Below are 17,249 nucleotides of genomic sequence, written 5' to 3'. Positions count from 1 at the left end.
GAGGGGTGGCAGGTCTCGCTGAAAAAAACGTCTCTGTGCTCGTAATTACGTCGGAGCGTTGGGGCTGCATCCAAGTGCCACTAGAATGCAACCGAGCCGTGGCCGTGAGTGGCATCGCGAACCATCCCAAATGCCAGCTAATGGACTGTGGCTGTGTCGGTATAGGTATGGGTCGATGGCATTCGTTTGGTCGCTACTGTGCCTCTCTCTCCACGCTGCTGCTGCTCGTGTATGGCGTGGCGTGGCGTGAAGCGATAATGTGCCGCCACGTCGCCGTGTGTAAATCATATTGCCATATTTCCTTTTCCACCGGCGGGCCCAATACGTGCCCTGTCCGATGGTGCGCGAGTGGATGGCGTAGGACATCCGGCGCAATCTGGCAACCACTGGCAACCGAAGAGAGGGAATGATAATGGCGATGACGTTCTTGCGGACGCAATGGTCTGGAGGACGGATTTGTGCAAAGAGAACGATGGGCAACCATTGGCCCCGGCGGCCATAAATCAGTCGACGGGCGATAAGTGTTCGCTGAAATGGCTCGTATCCCCGATCCAATCCGTTGTGCGAGTCAATATGGTAGAAGTAAATGGAGTTCCCTTGATTTCGAGTGGCTTACAGTAACCGTTGCGAGTGTTAAAGCCATTCACTTGACCTCTGTCACAATTCTGAGCAAAGCAAATGATCGTATTTCATGCAAGAGGTACCAACTTTGAATGTTTTTGAAGCGAAATTTCTCTTACAAAACTAAAGATTAGAGAGATGCTTTCATAATAGATAGACGCGCATATCCGTATTCGGCAAACGGCCCCGTCAACACTGCGTCACCCTATCCGGCCCATATCGTCCATTGCCGGAACGAGTTTCAAACTCGAGTCGATTCGAAAACGTGTTTGACGAGTCAAGTGACTTTAGTTCTCTCCCTCTTCCTCCTCCCCTTTGCACCCCTTTGCGACCACCCGCACGCACTGGCAAACAGTTAGACTACCATCGGAATGAGCCATCGCGGACCACGCGCTGGCGAGATTTGCAAATTGTCAACCCGGGGAATGCCAAACGCGGCGACGAGTGTCAATAAGCGCAAGCGACAGAGAGCCAAAGAGAGAAAACGAAGTCGAAGAAGAACCAGATAAGAGATCCGTACGACGGAACGACACTTGGGCCATAATCCGGGATCGTGCATTTCCGCTGCGATGATGTCACAGTCGGGGCCATGGGCAAGGGGATGTCCATCAGCCTGCACCTCGGCCTGCACGACGGTGCCTTAACCTCAAACCGGCATGGCTCAAACCGTGCAACCGGGCGCCCTCCTCGCCTCGTATTTGAGGACCGATGACGCCATCTTTGCTGATTCGCTCGTTGAGTTTGAGGATTGCTTTTCAACCTACCACTCCGGGAATCGGAATCAGGGGCACAGTGGGCGACATACTCGTGGTTGGTTGTCGAAGTTTGCGTCTTGGTCACCGATCCGCCTCACGATCTGAGACGATGTCTGGTTGGTTGGACCTTTCCTACCGACCGAAGGCAGCCAGCTTAAAGGTAACTCTCATTCACGGACAAACAACTATCCGTAAATGGACGTGATGGGCGAGCAGTTTATGGTGCTGTCTCGGAGCGCAATGAGTCAATAGTCGCCATACTCAATATGCCCGACGACCTTTCGCGTGGAGTGGAGGCGCCCCCGCTACCGGGGACTGCGTGCGACTCTTTGAAAGGCACTCTGGCAGTTCTGGTTTCCTTTTTTTTTTTGGGTTGTGCCTGCTGCCGCTGGCAAAGTGGCACGAGGCCATGTGATGTTATTTGTGCACGACGCTCTGTCCAGCGCACAGCTGACAAATTGTTTTTAACAGGACTGGAACGGTTTAACTTTAATTGTTTCAAAAAATTATCCATGATAATCCATGAAACTTAAACAGTGGGATCATCAATGTCTGCAGCAGAAGGAGACTATTCTCGCTCCTGAAGGCTATCCAGTTGATAGCGATCGTACGAGTGGCTGGACTTACCTTTCGCATCGCATATGGCCACCGCCAACGCTAGGCCAGCTAGCGTGTAGTAGAACAGCTTCATGTTCACCGAGCCGTTCGATTCGAATGACCCTAGGTTACCGGGCACCGGGTTGCGATTGGCAGCGACAAACTCTGGCGGACCAGCTTTCCGAAGTTGAGGTTGAGGTGTGGAGTTACTACCCTCGACACTCGCGTACGAGACACTACAACAAACACAGACACACTCGGACACACTCGGTTTGACGAAGAGTAGGTGGCGGCGGCGGCGGCGGCGACGGCGTTGCCTGGGCGGCAGTCGATCAATCGATTTTCATGCACGCATAGAGAACCCCCACGAAAGCGCACCCTTCTAACGGTGAACATGCACAGCCAACTCGCAGTTACAGAGCTGTACGCCGATTGCCGGGGAGTTATGCAATGCAAAAGGGCGCGGGCACGAGCAGACCACTTGCGATGCAAAGCAACGTAATGGTGCAACAGCAGAAACACACATAAACTGCTTCTTATTCGCTTCACTCACTCACTCACTTACTGATCGATTGATCGATCGAACTGGGCGACGTTTCGAAGGCACGTACACTTCACAGACTTCAGGGTTTTTCTCTTTTCTCATTCACTCAACACTAACTCTGATGATGGTTCACTTTATTGGTTTCCCATATTTTGCACTGTAAGAAAGAGAACGGATCCGGTGGTAACCTTATTGTGCATTTAAAGAATAAGGCACGGGACGGTGAGTAGCGATCGCTGTACACGTGACCCGTGTACTGACGATTGCTCCCCTCCCTTAAACGTTGTGCTCGACGTGGCCAGCGAGTTTGTTTGATTTTTATTATTTGTCTAGTCGAAAACTACACACAACAAGACCTTGTGTCACAAACAAACACAGCAACGGGAGCCAGGGGAGCCGTCATCGGAGCCGTGCACCACTTTCTAATTCCCGGCGAACTGCAAAAATCTCTACCGCCGGTTTCTCGCCGTACAGTACAAGATATAAGGGTCGTTCGGAACTGTCGCAAAAGGGTAAAAACAAACACTGCTGTAAAATCAAGCGCGGCAGGAAGAGAGTTTGGAGTTTCCAGCGGATAAGATAATGAAAAGCACTATATTTTCAGTTTACTGGTTCACTTCAAGCTAAAAACTGTAATGAATCAGCGGAGATTTTGCTGTGTAATACTTCCCACAGACTCCCCTACACACTGCCATGGAGGCGATCGCGAACCCACCACATTTTTGCATATTAGCACTCTATAACGAGCGATCGCTGGCAGCTATTTATAAGGCATGCTTCTTGGTGCCCATAAGCCACAGATTCACAAAAATTGTACTATGAATCTTTGACTTTACTAACAGACATTTACGGTAAACATACGGCTCGTCCGTCCTTATATATGTTAAAAAAAAAACAGACATTTACGGACACTCTTACCATCTAACATGCATGCACCGTGTGAGGGCCGATAGCAGTCGTTTCGTTGCGTTACTAGTGGCCACGAGTGGCAGCGGCAGCAGTGACGGCTTCACAATACGCCGCCTATACCTTCAACAATGAGAACGATCTCAGCACGCAAACGATCCGCTCAGACACACTAGCACACAAACACTAGCGAGACATGCGGCTACACAGCACCGAGCGAACGTGAGAAGAAACTTGTCTCGACTAGCAGCGCCAGCAAGCGACGAACCCTCTCCTAGCGATGGCTTAAGACAAACTAAAGGGGGGAGTGATACGAACCGCCGCCTTTGCCGCCCGGTGCAGCGAGCAAACTCACGATCGCGATCGGCGATCGGCGGCGAAACCTTGAACCAGCTGAGAAAGAGCAGCCAAAGAAGAACAATCGCATCACGAGAAAGGGAGAAGGAGAGAGACAGAGTGAGAGAGATAAAGAGAGGCAGAGGGATTGCTTGATGGTGAGGCCGCGAACAGCCAAGATGGAAAAGATGTTGCCGCAATGCCGCTCGGGTCCGAACACAGCGAGGCGACTTTTCGGGGATTTCGGGATCCAAAAAGGAGCGACTGCTTGTTGGTTTTGCTATTTTTTTGCGCAGGCCTTCGACAGTTCTGTTTTAATGTGCCAGGAGTAACTGTGTTTGCAACATTCTCTGATTTTCTTTGATTGCTTTTAAGTAAACCTTGACCGGTAGGGCGAATAAAATGTATTATGTTTAACAATAAACCCATTATAAATTTTAAAGAAGCTTGTCGTCTGCATTTGTAAAATGCAGCAAACATGATATGTAGGTGCTGCAAGAATGCAATCGACGTACCTCCAATTTATCTCCGCACTACTCCAGTGGTACGTTGGGTTCAAAAGCCATGCCACCCAAGGGTTAATGAAGTTTCAGTATCTTCGCATTCGAGATGGTAAAATTATCGATTTATTTTCGTTCCATTCCTTGGAAACCCTGCCATCGAGCGGAGGGGTTCTTGTGAGGATTGTATGTGATCGCGAAGAATGGCAGCAGAAGCAACAGCTGAAGCAGCAGCAGCAGAAGAGTCGACGGTTGGATAACAAATGGCACCGATCGTTTCGCTGGTTTCGTTTTTGTTTTCTTTTTCCTTTCGGTGCACGGTCCAAAAGGGTGGAGAGCGATCGAGACTGAGACGAGGCCAAAAAACCGGAAGGATCGGTTGAGAAAGAAAGGACCCCGTGATGGCTTGCACCCGGGACGATGATGCAGCACGGACGAAACCGCGACTTGGCGAGGCTCCTCGTAGGCTTTGGAGAAACCAGTTACCAGCCAGTCAGTTACCACCGGCAAGCAAGGGCTTACAGCTTGTTTCTTTTTTTTTATCGTATCTTTTCGTCCGTTGAGATCAAGGACAACGACGCATAAGAGCTCATGAGCTTTTACTGGGAACCTGTTAGGTACCAGCAAATTTCAGTTGGACAACAAAAGCAACTCATTCTTGTGACCTTATATGTTGATAATCCTGCTTATGGTGAGCGTTGTCAGCTCTTGGAAACTTTTTTTTTATCTTGCGATCGAAACACTGTCCGAATTGTGGGATTAAACCAACAAATCATTCGTACACGTTCGTATGGGAATTTCTTCATTTCACTAGAAACAGCACTCAACGACCAGTACAGTGTGTGGTGCCCCAGGAGTCGGAGATTGATCGTTAAACGTAGTTGAGCCTCGGCAAGCAGGCAAGAATTAAACCACCGTCGGCGAATGGCAACATTCCCATACTCAGTAGCGCGAAACAACGTATAAACAGGATGGAGAAGCCATGAGCGGCGGAGCGAGCGAACCTCCAGAACGATATCATTCTCATTCATTTAAAGTCCGATAAAATCAGCCAACCTCATCTGCTCGACTGACGGTAAGTTCTGAGCGCAGTGCTCTTCGAAGAAAAAGAACGAGATAATAGAAGGGAAACGGGAGTGATGCGAGTATAAAAAAGAATGATAAAACTTGGCTGTGTCATCTTACCCCATACAGCCTTTACCGTTCTACGAACGAACTTCTGTGCAGCGGCAGCGGGCAATCCCAGATCGTATACAGCAGACGGTGCTTTGGTGTGCCTCAAAATGACAATGCCGAGAGGCTGGCTCGCTGGTCTGCTCCGTTCTCACATGTTGTGCCGTGCAGCGAGACGTATGGCGTCTAATCTTGGCACCACATGGCTGACGATGTCAGGCGATGATCCGCTATAAAGCATGAAAGCGCTACCCCCGGGCTCGGGTCTGCCGGCTGATCAGCGCCAGAGATTCAACAGTTCCGTGCGCCTAATGTTCTAGAGCCCTGCCGGTCGGATTCAGAAACTACTTCATTCGCTCATAATTGCTGCGAATCAGGTCACAGTGCAGATGGATTTCCCGGCTAGAGGCGCGCTGTGGTCGCAAATTTTCTTCTATCAAAGCGAGAACTCTTTTCAGCGCAAGTTCTCCAACGTATGGATACGAGAACCAACCAGAACAATCAATGGAAGGTTCGTATTATGGCCATCTAATGATGACCAGTGCTGATTATGGAAACCGATCGTCCACCAGTGATTGCATCGATGAATCGTGCTTGTCTCGTTTCGTGTTCGATTTAGCATCGTTGTCGCCGTCGCCGAACGTTGATCGCGCTTATCGTGGCGCAGGATCTCACGGATCGGATGGTCATCTGGCTATCTGATGGTTTAGAACGCAAGTGAGGATTAGGTTATTCTTCGTTACGCTACTACTATTTGGGGATGTAGGGGTCTGTTGGAGGATGATTAATGAATATGCTGAGTAGCGTACATTGTCCTACGACTCATCGTTACCAGCATATTATGCTCGTGGGTCACCTGTTTACGTGTCTTTTTATCTTGCATGAAAAATAGATCAGAAGATCAAGAACGATGATATGAAAACTTTGAATGCGAAATTTTGTGTTATAAAACGTGAAGAGGTTCCAGCAGGTCTACATCCGAAAGACAATCAATTCAGCAAAGTTCAGCTGGTTTTAGCATACCTGCACCCAACCATCGTGCTGGCATAAATTATTCTGTTCATTCGCGCCGGTTCAGAATCGTTCTTGGTGCGTTTTCAGTTCGATGATCGGCGCGAATAAGCTCCTCCGTTGCGCCACTGACCGGTGTTTGGTTTATTTTGTTCACTCTCTTTCTTTTGTCTTTCTCAGCCTCCTTCACTATCCCATGCGATCGCATAACGTTAACACAGTTTCTTTTAACATATGATGCTTTTATCCTCATAAATAAAACAACTTTTGGGAATACGTTTCGAATGGGAAGAGCAAGAACGTTACTTCGTCACATTGGCGAAGGATTTCGCTCGAGATAGAACAACGGGACCTGGAGGCGCTTTAGCTCCTCACCTACCAGACAGGGGCGCGCCCAGGTGCAAATTTCGTGTGGGCAATCCGCTTGTACCGGATTTGTTCTTTCATTCCATTTAACCCACCTGCGAGTGTCTCCTTTTGTGTCGGAAAGAACTTGGAGAGAAGGCCGTTGAACTGGAGTGTGCACAAAACGAGGCAGCGGGACTATTAAAAAAGGCGGTGAATCAGAATTGATTCACATGAGGATCTTGTATGAAAGAAACACTAAAATACAGGCGTAGAAGATGAAAATTTAGATCATGATTTTAGGAATTCATCAGATTGGCATTAAAAAGAGAAGCCCAAGTGGATGGAAAAGAATTTGTTGGAACGATAGGCACTACTTGAAGGTTTTCAAGACGGAATGTAATGTTGGTGGCTGGTGTTAAATAAGCGATTACCAAAATCAACGATGGAAAATAAAATTCGGTTCTCATGTACTGGTTTTTTCAGCTATAATTTTTCAAATAATACAATTGTGCTATAATATCACCATCCGAACACGTGTTGTAAACGGCAAAACCAAAATTAAAATCACCCAGTTTTGTCAAAAGGTGCCCGTGTTGTCCGTGTGCCTTTTGTAAATAAATACATGCTGGAAGCCCACAAAAAACGTAATCGAGCGTACAAAATTCTGGATTTATCGAAACATGAAGCAAGATACTCAAATTACCACGCCGTGTGCGCTTTGCTTGCAGTTATCCGATAGTCGCTCCATTAATAACGAAACACCGTGGGAGGAGATAGAAAGAATTGTGTGCAAGCATTTCTGGCTCACGCCGGAGCTGGTGCGGACCCAATTCGTTTGTGAAAATTGTTGGAATCCTCTCTCAGAGTTTCACAAATTCTACCTAGAAATTGAACGGATTCATCACGAGGCACACGAACCAACAATCAAGAGACTTGTTCCACAGAATTCGGCGGAGGAACAGATAACCACAGATTGTGCTCCGGGACAGAAAACCTTCGAAAGGATTCGGGATGAGTCCGATGAAACCGATGCAGAACAAAGATCGAAGGAGTACGCTTCGGAGGTAGAATTTCTCTCGATTCCGCGGATCGATTCCTCGGATGACGGTGTTTCTTCGGAAGTGGTGTGGGAGGCGGATGATGAAACCATAACTGAAGGCGAATTGGCGGTAGATGAAAACGGACTAATAAACGACCATTGTCGACTGGCGTGTGGCGTGTGCAAACAGGTATTGCCCGGCTTTATTGAACTTAGATCTCATTTCCGAACGGAACATCATCAGGCAGGATATGTCGATTGCTGTGGCCGACGGTTCCGGCAACGGTTGCGGTTGCTCGATCACGTGAAGTTTACGATCGATCCGAAGGTATTCACATGCAGCCTCTGTGGCAAATCGTTTTCATCGTCCAACGCTTTGTGTGAGCATTCGCTAAAACATGCTCCTGCCGATACCAAAATCTACAAATGCCACACCTGCCTCAAGAGTTTCGGTAGAAGATACCAGCTGAACATACATACGCGACGGTGTAAGCAGTTTCGGTGCGAAGATTGCGATCTGGTATTCCACAATTGCCACGAGCTTAAACTTCATCGGAAGCAACGGCACGAACAGAAACCGGAATCATTTGTTTGCAAAGAGTGTTCCAAAAGGTAAGGCCGCCTTCTTAGTGGGTAAGGCACTAAGTGATTTGGTGTTGTTATGAATCGATTGTTTCTTTACAGCTATAGCACGAATTTAGCACTCAAGCGCCACACGGAAAATGTGCACGGTCCGGACAGGTGCATTTGTGATGTCTGCTCAAAAACATTCAAGTCGACAGCACAGTTTAGGCACCATCAGCGAATTCATCACGCACCCCAATCCTCGTTTGGTGTCGAATGTAGCATCTGCAAGAAATGGTATGAACAGCACTCAATCAGACTATTGCAGTGATAGTGATATCATTTGTGTATACGATTGTAGGTTGAAAAACGGCGCCAATCTCTCCAAACACATGAGCCGACATGGAACAAGCAATAGACCGAATATTTGCGAGGTTTGCGGTAAACGCGCCCCAAATGCAACGGCTCTGAAAGCCCATAAGCGGTTTGTGCATGAGCAGGAGAAATCGTTCCAGTGTGCCATTTGTGGCAAAGCATTTAAGCGAGCAGTAACACTACGAGTACGTGCATAGTAGTTACTGAAATGTAAACGACTGTCGCAATACCGGTATTCTAATCCCACGCTCTCCTTGCAGGAACACATGGCCGTGCACACAGGTGAGGCTTTGTATAACTGCCCGTGGTGTACGAAAACGTTTAACTCAAATGCCAATATGCATTCCCACAAAAAGAAGATGCATCCCACAGAGTGGGAAAGTAGTCGCAAGCAATACGAAGAACGCTTCATAAAATCCACTGTAAAAGATTGAAGATCGCGATCTCCGTTAAACTCCTGTCCTTTTGAACCGTTTGATTTTTTTAAAAATAAATCGAGTGCTCTACCAGGTCGTATAAATGAAAATGGAATGTCAGTGACGCAGGTTTGTTTTGGTTTGCGGCATTTCCCGCGATTTCCCGCGATTTTCCGAGTTTTCCGCTCATAAAGTGGTGTGGGAAATGGAAACCGGCGTTTCGATTTGTTCGCTGTGTTTGCAGAATGAAGTGCTTTTGAAATTTGCCAGTGAAGATAGCAAAGAGGCAGCAATCAGCGTGGTGGCGTGTTATTTCCTGTTCGAACAGAACATCATACCGAAGCACCAAATTTGCATCGGCTGTTGGCAGCAACTTACTGCGTTTGATCGGTTTAGCACTCAGGTGAAGCTGGCCCATGAACTGTACTTTAAACAGGCCGGAACAGATTTCAGCTACGTGGCAGAAGACGAAGAAAAGAGTGCGCTTGTCCTCAAGGATGGCCAGAAAATATTTGCAGTTCAACAGTTGAACGGGGGGCGGGTTGATTTTCAAGACCCGGAACGTGATACGAGTCAACTATGGCCTGAAGGCGAGACCGATAATACTTCCGAAGCATCTAATACTTTAACTGGATCGGAGCGGGACGAGACACAATCGATTATTGACGCTACGCCATCAACGATTGAGGCACCACCGGAGTTAACCGAAGACTTGGTCAATGGGCTTGATGCAAATGTCTCGCAGATTTCCGAGAGATTTGAAAAGACTGAAACTGAATCTGCAGATGAGTCTGGCGAGGAAATATTGAGAATGACTCAGACGAAGGATCTACAGATGACTTCAGAATGCCGCCAGCAAGAACCATCTTTGTTGGAAGATGACGACTGGCAAGAAACACTGCCGTTCGATAATTGCGACGAACCTGAATATCTGGATGGTTCTGAAGATGGTTCTGATTCTGATGTCTCAGCACAGCTGCAGACACAAGAGTCAACCGAAACGGAAACGCAAGTACCAACAATGAACAATTTACAGCAAGAATCGGGTGACGAAGAAAACAGTCTTCTAGGAATGATACTGATGGACATCGATAATGAAGTTGATTTTGACCAAGCAGAAGATGCACCAGATAAGAGCAAATTGAGCGCACCGGTATCCAGTGTGCGGCAGAACCGAAGAACAGATGAGCTGATCAGGCAACATTGCAATTTAGATTGTGTCATTTGTGGAGCAAAATCATCCACTTTCCCGCAAGTTATGCGGCATTTTCAAGAGGAGCATAAAATTAAAGGACACATTACGTGTTGCGGCGAACAGTATACGAACCGGCGCAACTTATTGGACCATGTTATTCTACAAAACGATCCCAATGCGTTTACCTGTAGCCAGTGCTCGCAATCGTACCTCAGCAATATTGCATACAGAAGTCATCTTTCAACGCACGATAAACCGGACGGCATCTTCTACGCCTGCGAGTTCTGCGATATGCAATTCCCAAAACGATTACTACTGATGATACACCGAAAGCATCACAAGGCCTACAAATGTGACCAGTGTGATGCTAGCTTCAAACTGCGACGAGAACTTCAGGCACATAAAATCGAGCATCAAGATGCGAACTTCGATGTGACTAACGAAGAATTCGTTTGTAAGGTGTGCTTGAAAAGGTAGGGTGATGAGATGTTTCCAAAGGAAACTCCTTTGCCGTGAAACATCATGCTCTTTTTTTCATTTTAGCTATCGGACCAAGGAGAATGCGAGACGACATTATGCAAACGTGCATGGTCCGGTACGATACATGTGCGAAAGCTGTCCGGAATCGTTCAAGTCACATTTTGCCTATTATTATCACAAAAAGACGAAGCACTCCGAGATCAATGTAAAACCTGTGCAGTGCAACATTTGCCAAAGATGGTAAGAGCTTTAGTGTCAAGGTTCAGCAGCAGGTTCGTTGAGAATAAGCATTTTTTCTATCTGATTTCAGGTTAAAGAGTGCTGCCAATCTGAGCACACATATGTTCCTGCATGATCCTAACAAAAAACCACTGGTATGTGATATATGCGGAAAAATAGCAAAGCATCCAGAGTCTCTGCGGTCACACAAACGCTACGTACACGCAAAGGAATGCCCATTCGAGTGTATAATTTGCAAAAAGACATTCGTTCGTAAGAAAGCACTGAAGGTAAGCTAGTTATTGATCGTACGTGCATGCTCTCTAACTGCTTTTGCTTGATATTCTATGATTTTTCAGGAGCACATGGCCGTGCATACCGGCGAATCGCTGTACCAGTGTACGTTTTGTCCCAGGACGTTTAAATCTGGCGCAAACATGCATAGTCATAGAAAGAAAAAACATCCAGCCGAAATGGAGGAACATTTAAAAGAACGCTCGGATCAACTCCGTGCTATCTATGAGAAACAGAACGGTCAAACGGGTTCGGACTCAACGCCAGTGCCATCATAATGTTTCATCCATAGCAATCAGCCAAAATCGAAGGGTCGTTGATTGATCTACTGTTGACGACTCCAAAATAAAAAAGGAAGGAAAATCATTTTCCAATGCTTTCTCGATCACACGACGAACTGATCTAAACACAGAGAACCACCCTTTTTGGTGGGGTGGGGGGGGGGGGGGGGGGCGATGGGATCAAAACAAAAACCACTAAATCACAAAATCCTGCGTTGATTCGGTAAGGATTAAATCCGTGTTAAACCTTGAAATGGACGAAGAGGATGGAATCGCGGAGTACTGCTTTCTGTGCACGGAATGCAAGGAAGATACGGTTCTCACCTGTATCGATGCGGAGATGGTGTTTATCCTGTGCCAGCATTTTTGGTTCAAGCAAAACCACCTTTCCAGCCAGTGCATTTGTAGTAATTGCTGTAAGCGAGTATTCGAATTTCACACGTTTTACAACGAAGTGGAACGGCTTCATCGACAAGAGATTTGTGCTCCCGGGAAATATACGACTGATAGAAGCGAAGACGAATCCGAAAAGATAGTCGAAACAGCATCAAACCTGATCATTGATTTGGAAATTGTGCTTCCCTCGTCTGGGACCACTATCGAGGCTACACAGGGCCAAGAAACAGCCGTAACAGAAGGTAGAACGGATCACAGCCATGACCAGACTCCGAATCCGATGGAGCAAGCCACGCTGCACACACCAATAAAAGCACCCCGTAGGAGTGATTGCGAGGACACGAGTTACTGGTGTTCCGAATGTTGCAAAAGGTAAGGTTCCATGAATTCGTTGCAAGTTGCAGTTCTTTCTACATTATCGTCTCGCCTGTATTATCATTATAGTTTTCCCAGCGAAAAAGCCGCCTCACAGCACTTGGAAAGGATACACGGACCGGATAAATTTGTTTGCAACGTTTGCCCGAATACTTTCAAATCGCGAGCACAACTCCGAAACCATCAAAAGTTACAACATACCACGGGCACGGAACCGAACAATCGAGTGCAGTGCGTCATTTGTGAAAAATGGTATGTGTAATAGGGATCGCGCAAAGGATCAAATTAAATGCTCCCGCCAACATTATTCTTATTCTGCGATAGGCTAAAGAATGCGGACAGTCTGCGAAAGCACGTTTACCGACACCAGACCAGCGGCGAGCCGCAAATTTGCGATGTATGTGGTAAAAGCGCACCTAACTCCGTGGCGCTGCAGAGTCACAAAATGTTTGCCCATCGGAAGACAAGAACGTTCGAGTGCACCATTTGCAATAAGGCGTTCAAGAGAGCCTTCACGCTGCAGGTACGCGAGACCCCGAAGGGGTATCAGCGGTATGAGGTTGCGCATTAACGCATTACGTTGTCTTTGCTTGCAGGAACATATGACCATCCACACAGGAAATGTGCTTTACAATTGCCCGCATTGTTCAAAAACATTCAACTCTTCCGCCAACATGCACGCGCATAAAAAGAAGGTGCATCCGGCAGAGTGGGAAAGAAGTCGCAAAGAGTACGAGAGTAAGTTCCTTCATAAACGACCAAAATCAGACACACCTATTGTGTGACCAATCAATCGTTTGTGTAGAGAGATAAGCAATAAACGAAAACTATGCACCAACGTCCATTTTGAATCATCGGTTATCGGCGGAACCGGTTGAAGAACTGGCTGGCAACAGGTTCCTTTCTGTATCCACGACATCAGAGCCAGAGGTGAAATTGAGCCGTCCTTTTTTTGAGGTGAATTCAGTTGTCGACCAAAACAACCAGCTGAGTACACTTTTCCACGTACTCCGTGATCGTGCGCTGGAAAATCGAGATCTTCCCAGAAAATACTTAGTTCGTGCGCGAGTGGGGCTTAGCAGGGACTTCTAGGCCATTGCGCCGATCGCCCTGCTGGCAAAATTCTGTGCTCTGGATCGATGGAAGCGGCGAACTGGCTGGTTTGGACAGCAGACAGCTTATCGCGCGCCTCTCGCGCGAGGGGCAACTGCTGGAGCGGTTGCTGTGTGTAGCCGGGCGTTTTAGCGATAAAGATAGTCGCGAAGAGTGATAGAATCGTGCGTAAATTCCCCGGGGCCCACGAGGTTGCGTGTGCGGGTCAGATAGTTAGACGGAAACAATAGACGGAGTGCGTGAGAACCTGGTTTTATGCGTAACGTGGTTGGTTGGCTCTTCGAGTGGCCTTTCGGTGGCTGGGGAAGTGGCGCAAAATAGCGCAACTCGCTTATAGTCCCCGCTAGTCTAGTGGCGCTAAGATCACGCGGTCATCCGTGCTTTGCTGCTCCGTTCGGTGTGCGATAACGCGATGCGACCACGAAAACCCTTCTTGCTTTTCGGCCTGCTGGTCGTCTGGGTGCTGATGACCTATCTGGCGTTTTTGCGCACTGCACGGCCATCGGAACCTTGGCGCGATAATCGTCTGATGGAGAAGGTGGAGAATTTCGAGGAAAACGTTAAAACGTTTACAAACAACCGACAAACCCTGTACCGGGACATTATAAGCATCCTGCGGAAACAGCCACGGCCCAGCGAAGGAAAGCCCTTGGTCGCAGAAACAACCGCACGCCCAACTGTCGGGCGGCAAGATGCCGTGCAGCCGATCGGTGGTGCGAAAGACGGCCAAACGATCGATGCAGCGGCTCCAGCTCAACCACCCGACACCGACGGACAACCGGAGGCGGATAGGGTGCTGAGTAAATTCCAGCAGCGCTACATCAACAATGATCCCGCCTTTCCGGTGATTCCAGTCATCGTTTTCGCTTGCAATCGCATTTCGGTTAATAAATGTTTGGATGATCTAATCCGTTACCGGCCCAGCCCGGAGCAGTTCCCGATCATTGTCTCGCAGGATTGCGATGACGAGCCAACGCGGAACACCATTCTCTCGTACAAAGACGAAGTGACGCTCATCCAGCAACCGGACCAATCCGACATTCCCGTACCACTGAAGGAGAAAAAGTACAAAGGCTACTACAAGATCTCACGTCACTACGGTTGGGCGTTGCGGACCGTGTTCCGGCAGGGTTTCGATTCGGTCATCATCGTCGAGGACGATTTGAGTGTTGCTCCCGATTTCTATGAGTACTTCCTCGGTACGTACCCGGTGCTGAAGCGTGACCGGTCGTTGTGGTGTGTTTCAGCGTGGAACGATAACGGCAAAGAGGGCCTCATCGATACTGCAGCCCACGATCTGCTATACCGTTCCGATTTCTTCCCCGGGCTCGGTTGGATGCTGACGAAGGATCTGTGGGACGAACTGGAACCAAAGTGGCCCAAAGCGTAAGCATCGCTCCCAGTGGTGGCAAGACAGAAAGGGTTAACACCTCTTTTTCATTACAGTTTTTGGGATGATTGGATCAGGCAACCGGAGCAGAGAAAAGAACGTGCCTGTATCCGCCCGGAGTTGCCACGGACGCGTACGTTTGGTAAAGTGGGTGTGTCCAAGTCAGTATCGTTGAGCTACTACACTGCAGGAGTACATTGGCCAGCTCTTAACATTCTTTTGCTTCTTTTAAATCCTTCAGCGGACTGTTCTTCGATAAGCACTTAAAGTACATTAAACTAAGCGAAGAGTTTGTTAGTTTCACCAAATCAAATTTGACCTATCTGGTCAAGGTATGGATTGTGACTAGGCTGCTTTGTTCTGCAGTTATTTCGCTACGAATCTAATCTTCTTCTATGGTACATCCCCACAGTCCGTCTATGATGAGGCATTCCTTAAAACCATTTACCAAAGCCCGGTGGTGACGCTGGACGAACTGAAGCGGGGCATAGTGATGACACGGGAACCGGTCCGCATTGCCTACCACACCAAAGAACAGTATAAGCGCGCGACCAAGAGTCTCGGACTGATGGATGACTTTAAGGTGAGTAGAAGAACGCTTAGTCCAGATTTCGGTTTGTCATGTCCTCACCGATCGTTTTTACAGAGTGGCGTACCACGCACCGCCTACAGGGGCGTCGTGTCCTTCTTCTACAACGGCCAGCGCGTCTACCTTGCACCAAACGCTAACTGGAAGGGCTACGATCTTACCTGGAGTTAACAGAGCGCACTGCAGCCAGCACTAGCCTAGCGGCGGAGCATATTCGCTGTTCTCTGGAGCAATGTTTTCCAGCGGTACAGTGGCGGTTGGTGGTAAAGTTGCGCGACACCAGGAAACGCATTTCAAGCAACAAATAGGCAGCAAGCATAGCTGGCTGGCTGGCTAGCTGGTTGGCTGGCTCATACTTTGATGAAATGAGCATCGCAACTTTTGCGGTTCATTACGATCTGTTCCTTATATCTTTTCTATTTCCCTTTTTTTCTCCTCTAAGCTTATCTAAGATATATGGTTCCTTTATAAACACTCGCACGTACATTCTCCTCGCTCACATATATACAGAAACAGAAATATCATTCCCTCCTAACCGAATGAACAGAAACACACAAGACACTATAAACCCCTCTGCAATGTGGCAATTGAATTAGTTTTCCGCGTGAAAGCCATCTCGTTACAATACAGTATGCGGACCGATGCCGCGACGGGTTATTCATTCCTGATTCCTGTTGTTTTCCGTTTAGTTTACTTCTTCCAAGCAGTTGCAGCTGGTTTTTTTTCACCCAGAGAGTATTCATTAGTAATTTTAACTTTACAATTCATATTAACTCTCTTCACTTAAAGTAGTAGAAACAGGTTTTATTGGCATGCCCGACATGCTTCATTCTTTACAATGAAACGAGGAACGAGGACGAGTCGTGATTTAGTTAGAATGCAATTTGTAAACTAAGTTTTAAGCGAAACCAATCTTGTATCCGGTGTTCGGCTCAGTTTCGTTTAGCAACAAATATTGACGTTCCCATCGATCCTACGCCCCACATAAAGAGAGAGAGAGAGAAGATGTCGAAACAATGAGTCAACGTTGTGCTCAAGAAATCGCGAGGAGATTTCAGAATCCTTTTAATGTAAGATTTTATGGCCCGGCCTGTCGTAAGGGGAGCATAGCCCCCTGTGTAAGGAACCCTTTACGGGTAACTTTGAGTTTCGTGATGTTTTCCAAGCAAAATGCGCCCACAGCCAGTAAAAAAAGGAAGCAAGGAGCGTACGCTAGTCAATGAGAGTGGTCTCAATCAACGGTTGGTCACCTGGTAGACGACACATGTGAGTATCCCAGCGATTTAATACGGGAGCTTCTGTTCTTGCTAGTGTAGCTAAATAATAGAATGTAAAACATAGAAATAATGAGTCAAAGGAAAAACATAAGTGAAACGATAGCCAGCCGATGCAAGAAGCAATACTAATCCAAGAGGGATAATGAAAAAAACAATGGGAAGCATCTCGAAATACTGCTTAACAATCCACGCCATTACATAATGAAAAATTAGTACGATCAATCGTGGAAAAGGCGCTCTAATTAAGACGATTAAAGTGTTTATAATCCCAGATCACTTTTCCGACGGATGGTCTCCCGATCCTCATGACATCCTAGAAACGAAAAGGGATCCGTTAAGTATGTTTGCTCTCCAAACTTCTTACTTTCGGTACAGATCAATCCTATTTTGGTGCAAGTACGGAACGGTAGGACAACATGCTCGGTAATAGAGCTCATCGGAAGAATGATAGCATG

At 47.4% G+C, this 17,249-nt stretch overlaps 4 protein-coding genes across 5 annotated transcripts in view; 3 read left to right on the top strand and 1 right to left on the bottom strand.

Moving 5' to 3' along the window:
- LOC126577516 (uncharacterized) overlaps window positions 1–3,699 on the bottom strand; it is a 44,947-nt gene extending 41,248 nt beyond the window's left edge. Inside the window, exons 1-2 of one of the 2 annotated variants that reach the window (XM_050239190.1) lie at window positions 3,436–3,699; window positions 2,004–2,674 (exon numbers count right to left, since the gene is read on the bottom strand). In XM_050239190.1, the coding sequence (XP_050095147.1) occupies window positions 2,004–2,067 (64 nt within the window). In that variant the 5' untranslated portion in view covers window positions 2,068–2,674; window positions 3,436–3,699. The remainder of the gene's footprint in view (window positions 1–2,003; window positions 2,675–3,435) is intronic. The other variant, XM_050239191.1, reaches the window with a different exon arrangement.
- A 3,716-nt stretch (window positions 3,700–7,415) lies between these two features.
- LOC126575359 (transcription factor grauzone-like) lies at window positions 7,416–9,261 on the top strand. The gene is made up of 4 exons (XM_050236010.1): window positions 7,416–8,442; window positions 8,515–8,691; window positions 8,756–8,954; window positions 9,030–9,261. Exons 1-4 carry the CDS (start codon window positions 7,472–7,474, stop codon window positions 9,201–9,203), a joined length of 1,521 nt encoding a protein of 506 aa, XP_050091967.1. The 5' UTR covers window positions 7,416–7,471; the 3' UTR covers window positions 9,204–9,261.
- A 104-nt stretch (window positions 9,262–9,365) lies between these two features.
- On the top strand, window positions 9,366–11,719 carry LOC126575358 (transcription factor grauzone-like). Its single transcript, XM_050236009.1, has 4 exons — window positions 9,366–10,853; window positions 10,924–11,100; window positions 11,171–11,369; window positions 11,439–11,719. The coding sequence occupies exons 1-4, from the start codon at window positions 9,391–9,393 to the stop codon at window positions 11,649–11,651; spliced, it is 2,052 nt and encodes a 683-aa protein (XP_050091966.1). The 5' UTR covers window positions 9,366–9,390; the 3' UTR covers window positions 11,652–11,719.
- Window positions 11,720–11,862: 143 nt separating this feature from the next.
- LOC126575360 (uncharacterized) lies at window positions 11,863–17,065 on the top strand. The gene is made up of 9 exons (XM_050236011.1): window positions 11,863–12,422; window positions 12,495–12,677; window positions 12,750–12,948; window positions 13,022–13,206; window positions 13,932–14,924; window positions 14,985–15,089; window positions 15,170–15,260; window positions 15,341–15,511; window positions 15,575–17,065. Exons 1-9 carry the CDS (start codon window positions 11,908–11,910, stop codon window positions 15,686–15,688), a joined length of 2,556 nt encoding a protein of 851 aa, XP_050091968.1. The 5' UTR covers window positions 11,863–11,907; the 3' UTR covers window positions 15,689–17,065.
- The last annotated feature ends 184 nt before the right edge of the window (window positions 17,066–17,249 follow it).

Source organism: Anopheles aquasalis, chromosome 3 (assembly GCF_943734665.1).
Source record: "Anopheles aquasalis chromosome 3, idAnoAquaMG_Q_19, whole genome shotgun sequence".
NCBI lineage: Eukaryota > Metazoa > Arthropoda > Insecta > Diptera > Culicidae > Anopheles > Anopheles aquasalis.
Note: the sequence above shows the minus strand (reverse complement) of the source record. Positions and strands in the feature narration are given on the sequence as shown.